Source organism: Drosophila elegans, unplaced genomic scaffold, assembly GCF_018152505.1.
Source record: "Drosophila elegans isolate 14027-0461.03 unplaced genomic scaffold, ASM1815250v1 contig_341, whole genome shotgun sequence".
NCBI classification, from domain to species: domain Eukaryota; kingdom Metazoa; phylum Arthropoda; class Insecta; order Diptera; family Drosophilidae; genus Drosophila; species Drosophila elegans.
In genome coordinates this window covers 17-4749 of record NW_024545721.1, presented here as the reverse complement: position 1 = coordinate 4749, position 4733 = coordinate 17, and the positions used below count along the sequence as shown (strand labels likewise).

General features: G+C 34.6%; 1 protein-coding gene across 1 annotated transcript; it reads right to left on the bottom strand.

Annotated features, from left to right (window-relative positions):
* Positions 1 to 1938: 1938 nt before the first annotated feature.
* LOC108149206 (60S ribosomal protein L38) lies at positions 1939 to 2455 on the bottom strand. Its single transcript, XM_017276634.2, has 2 exons — positions 2321 to 2455; positions 1939 to 2262 (listed from the first exon to the last, which is right to left on the bottom strand). The coding sequence occupies exon 2, from the start codon at positions 2260 to 2262 to the stop codon at positions 2050 to 2052; it is 213 nt and encodes a 70-aa protein (XP_017132123.1). The 5' UTR covers positions 2321 to 2455; the 3' UTR covers positions 1939 to 2049.
* Between the last annotated feature and the right edge of the window lie 2278 nt (positions 2456 to 4733).

Sequence of the window (4733 nt, the reverse complement as noted above, 5' to 3'; positions counted from 1 at the left end):
TAGAACTACCTAATTTAATTAATTTCATCAAAATCGGACGACTAAAACTTAAAGCTACCATGCGATTTATTGTTTCCATTATTAAAAAAAATTTTTTTAAGGTGTAATTTTTCTATTTTGTAATTTTTATTAAAAATTCTTTAAGACCTATTAGTAATTTGACAGTTCAGAATTACGCTTTTAGTTTTATTAAAATCGGAAATCGATATCATATAGATTCCATAGGAACTTTCGAATAATTGAGCTGTAAATAATCATTGCTTCAATGTTTTTAAACATATACGCATGTAAATCATAATTTTAATGTTTTCAAGAATATTTAATTTTTGCAACAGCTGCCAGGGTTTATGAACTTCGGCTTGCCGAAGTTTGTTTCCTTTCTTGTTTTTAAATGATTTATTTTATTTAATTGTAATTTAATTTATTTATTTACTATCCTAGTTCGACAAGGATACAGCAATACGATAATTTCTTAAATTCAGATATAGTTTTATTTATAAATTTAAGGGTGATAGGGAACTTTGAGCAACAGGAAAACTGTTTCCAAAATTTGGAGTATGTAAATAAATTGCCCCACTTCTTTCTTCTTATAAAATTACGCAATCATTAAATGTTCATTAAAAAATATTGAGCGTCTTTTTACAAAAGATCTCTTAAAGACTATTATTTATATTAGCTTTTGAACGTTCATAAACTTAATAAATTGTTTATTTTGTTATTAAAGTAACAAAAAAGAAGAAACTGGCTTAGCAAGAAGTCTTTTATTATTATCTTCACAATGTTAAACCCGGGCGTAGTCCAAACAAAAATAAAAACATTGACTGATGGACAAATTTAATTTTTTTTTTTATATTTAACACTTTGTTAAACAAATCCCTCTCTTAACCTCTTAACGAGGTATAAATGTCGTGACGATAATACCTGTAACAAACAAATGATTAAACGTTGGACTAAATAAATAAACTTTTTTAAAAATTCCCATTCGGACCGCTTCAGGTATCTTATTATTTTGCACACACAAGCACATTCTGTTGCAGCGTACATTTGAAATAATAAACCATTACTTTGTAACAAAGTAGGTTTTCAAATCAATTGAAAAACAGGGAACTTATTATATTTGTATATATTTTTCAGGTTGTGCCCTTGGGACCTATATGATATAGTCATCCGATTTTTGTAAAACTAAAACAGTAATTCTAATATCTTAAATCATTACTTTCAAACAAACGAAGATAAACTTCTTGTAATAATTTTTTTATTTTGCATTTATGATTGATCCAAAGCTAGTAATCGGTCAAGCTGAAGAATACTAAAAAAAAAGAGAACATTGAAATGCTGTCTAAAATAAAAGAAATTTAACAAGATAAAAAAAAAATTAAATATGATAAAAAAAATATTTTGCCGGCAAGCCCTTGCCAATGCTCACAGAATTGGATCCGTGCTCTAACAATCAATTTCCGCGGTCGTCCCTATACAAGGTTGCTTCCAGAACTTCAAGTGGTGCATGCGTCCCTGCAGCAACGAGAATTCTTTATGGAACTCATGCGGAAAGGCTCGTCTGCGGAAATGATTGATTTTTCTCAGATATTTTTTCCTTTTTATCCAACGTTATTGTGCTAACAGAAACCTGACTAAAACCGGATATTCTAAGTTCCGATGTTTTCACATAAGCAAATTATAGTTCGTTTGCTTACTGTTGACTTAAGCCTCATTTCTAAGAAATTAAGGACATAAAATTCGTTGATATCGCTTCACAGTAATTTCATATACAAATAATACTTAAAATTGGCTTTTTGTTGTTCCTTTTTGTAATAGCTGCTAGTGTGTATATAACCTTCAGCTTACCGAAGTTTGCATTCTTGCTTGTCAAACTTGATCAACTCAAGTGAAGCCGCGGATCTCTGATGATATATTAGTTTTAAATTAAAGAAACAATCGTTAAGCAAAATCCAGTTTTATTATGGCGCCATCACTTTATTTTTAAACACAGATTTAAGTAAACCTATCTTTCAATGTGTGTAGTGAAGTAAGCCCCTAGTTTCAGTTGGTTTATTTCACCTCCTTGACTTGCAGTCCTGGCGGTAAAGATTGCTTGATTTTGTCGGCTTTTTCTTTATCCTGCACGACAAGGGTATAAAGAAACCGTGAGCAACGGATCTTAAATTTAGTGTTTGACGGATTCTTCTTGATTTTAACAGCGCGAGCATCTGAACGACGTGCTTTATTAAGAAAGTCTTTAACTTCCTTTATTTCCCGCGGCATCTACGTGATTTGATATGTTAGGGTCAAGAAAATTGTCTTTTTAAATGCAAGTACTTACATTGATTCAAACTCAGAAGTTTCAACAAATTCACGAAAATGGCTTACTGCTCGCTCTGAAACAGCAAAGGAAAGAGAAATGCTTTATTTCCGGTTGTCACTGCTACTGACTACTGTTGCATATTCTATAAATCGAGTGATTATTCAAAGAAGCCAAGATGTCGTCACACAAAAGTGTGATCTTATATCGTATTTCCACAGAACAGTGAAACTTGATTTTTTATAGCCTGATTCCGTTGGCGCATTAAAACTCATTTAGCCTAATGCGCATTTATTTACACAGGGAATCCCATAAGGCTAAATGCCACATTTAAAATAAATGCGTTAACTAAATGCGATTAAAAACCATTCGCCCGAACGTTTTTTGAAAAATACCGGAAAATACCGATGTTTGACGATATTATGTTCGTGACACCACTACATCAGCTGTTATCTAAATGCCAGGTCTATTTTGTTAAAAAAGACTTTAAACTAGATCGCACGCTGCAAATTCTGCTCGCAGTACCACAATGCATTAATGCTGGATCTCTGGCATAAAATATCTCCCACACATACGGGAATTCTTGCCCTTTTTAGAAAGTGTGGTGGTCTCCATTGCAAACCCGTCATAACAACGCAATCAGCTTCTCCAAGTTGGCAAAGGCCTCGGTCGCATTATGGATGTCCTGATGAGCATTAAAGAGTTGAGTAAACTCTTTCATGTTTATTAATTTTAATTCATTTCTTTTTGATTGGCCAAAATTCAAAAGTAAACAAACCGAGATCAGCTGTTCGTGTCACTCACATGTCGGAGTAGCATAAGCTAAATGCTAATGCGCGAATGGAATCAGGCACATTTAAACAGTCCAGTAATGCGGCAATGGACTCAGGCTATTAAGCAGTTTCAAATTATGCTAAAACTGTTAATGGCCTAATCCCTCAGACCACCTTCCACCATCTCATTAAATATATTCCGTATGGTTTCGCCGTTCCTAAACGGTAGAACTTATGTTTTTAACCGCACGTTTCTGGCCGATATTTAGCAGATGTTCTTTCGATGCAATTCTAAAGTCGTGGCGCCAATGAATTTTGAATTCACAAGGCGGCCATTTTTGACTTCGTGAACCAGAGACGTATTCGATGGAGATTTATATACCATAATTTAAAAGTTCAGATAACCATACAACCACTAATCCAAAGTGTTGAAATAACATATAAACAAGAACAAGAACTCATAAAAGAGTTGAATATTTCTGCATACGTCACTGTAATTTTTAATGGATGGTGGAAGATGGATGGTGGCTCTGTGGGAAGATGAATCTACCATCCATTATAATTACCAACCTTTTCATTTGGATTGGCCTTGTGGAACTGGGCTATAGGCTTTGAAATTAAATACATTTTATAAAAAAGCTAAGAGCATTTTGTTTAGGTATATGCATTACGTTATCAGACGTTTCCCCAATGTGATGGCTTTCCATGTCGGCCAATTAAGTGCGATGAAACGGCTGAAATTGGTACATGGAGGTTTTATAACAAACTTCTTGCACTGTTGGTAATAGCTCAGTCCCACAAATCCGTCCAACCGAAACGGCTGGGAATTTTAATGGGTTGTGGGTTGGTGTTCCCACAGAGCCAATATCCGCCATCTGTCAAAAATCACAGTGGCTTATGGCCCCTTTCCACAGATATAAATCCTCCATCTGTTGAACGGGAGGTCCATATTGTTTTGACTTTGCAAAAATTTCCCAGCTAGTCCGCCGTTTAAATTTGACTGACTTTGATGGACTTTGACGGACCAATTTATGATAGTTATCCGTTGTTTTTTCGGTGTAAACCTCTTCCTCGCATTCCAGTTGTAATTTTTAGAAAGTGTGAAACTCAGATTTGCAAAGAGCACATCCACATTCCGATAAAAGCTGTTCTGAAGAGCTTAAACTTATCAAAACATATAGAAAGAAGGTTGACCTGTTGACATTATTTACGTTTTGGTGAAAAACAGGTTCAAATCGGAAGAGACGTGCTGAGTTTGACATATTTTAAAAATCACAACTGGACTGCGTGGAAAGAGGGTTGCACCGCAAGAACATCGGCTAACCATCACATAAATTAGTCCGTCAAATTTTCACGGCGGTCTAACTGGAAAGCTTTTGGAACGGCAACAACATTAGGACCATCCCTTCAACGGATGTTGGAAGGTGGATGGAAATACGCTATAACTCTATCGAACTGTTTTAAAAAAACCCTTTTCCAGCTTATTTTTTTTTTTAATTTTATAGATTGGTGATTAGTTGTTTTCTGAACATTTAAATAATGGCTTGTATCTACTACGTATTCAAATTGGTGCCTGGGGGACCGCGAGCATCCCAAGCCCCAACTTAAATTTCCACAACGATTCTGGTTTTTTCATTCAATTTATTCGCGCCAATACTTTT

Excerpts from the sequence above, each read along its gene's own strand:
- LOC108149206 (XM_017276634.2), bottom strand. The coding sequence starts at position 2,262 with ATGCCGCGGGAAATAAAGGAAGTTAAAGACTTTCTTAATAAAGCACGT.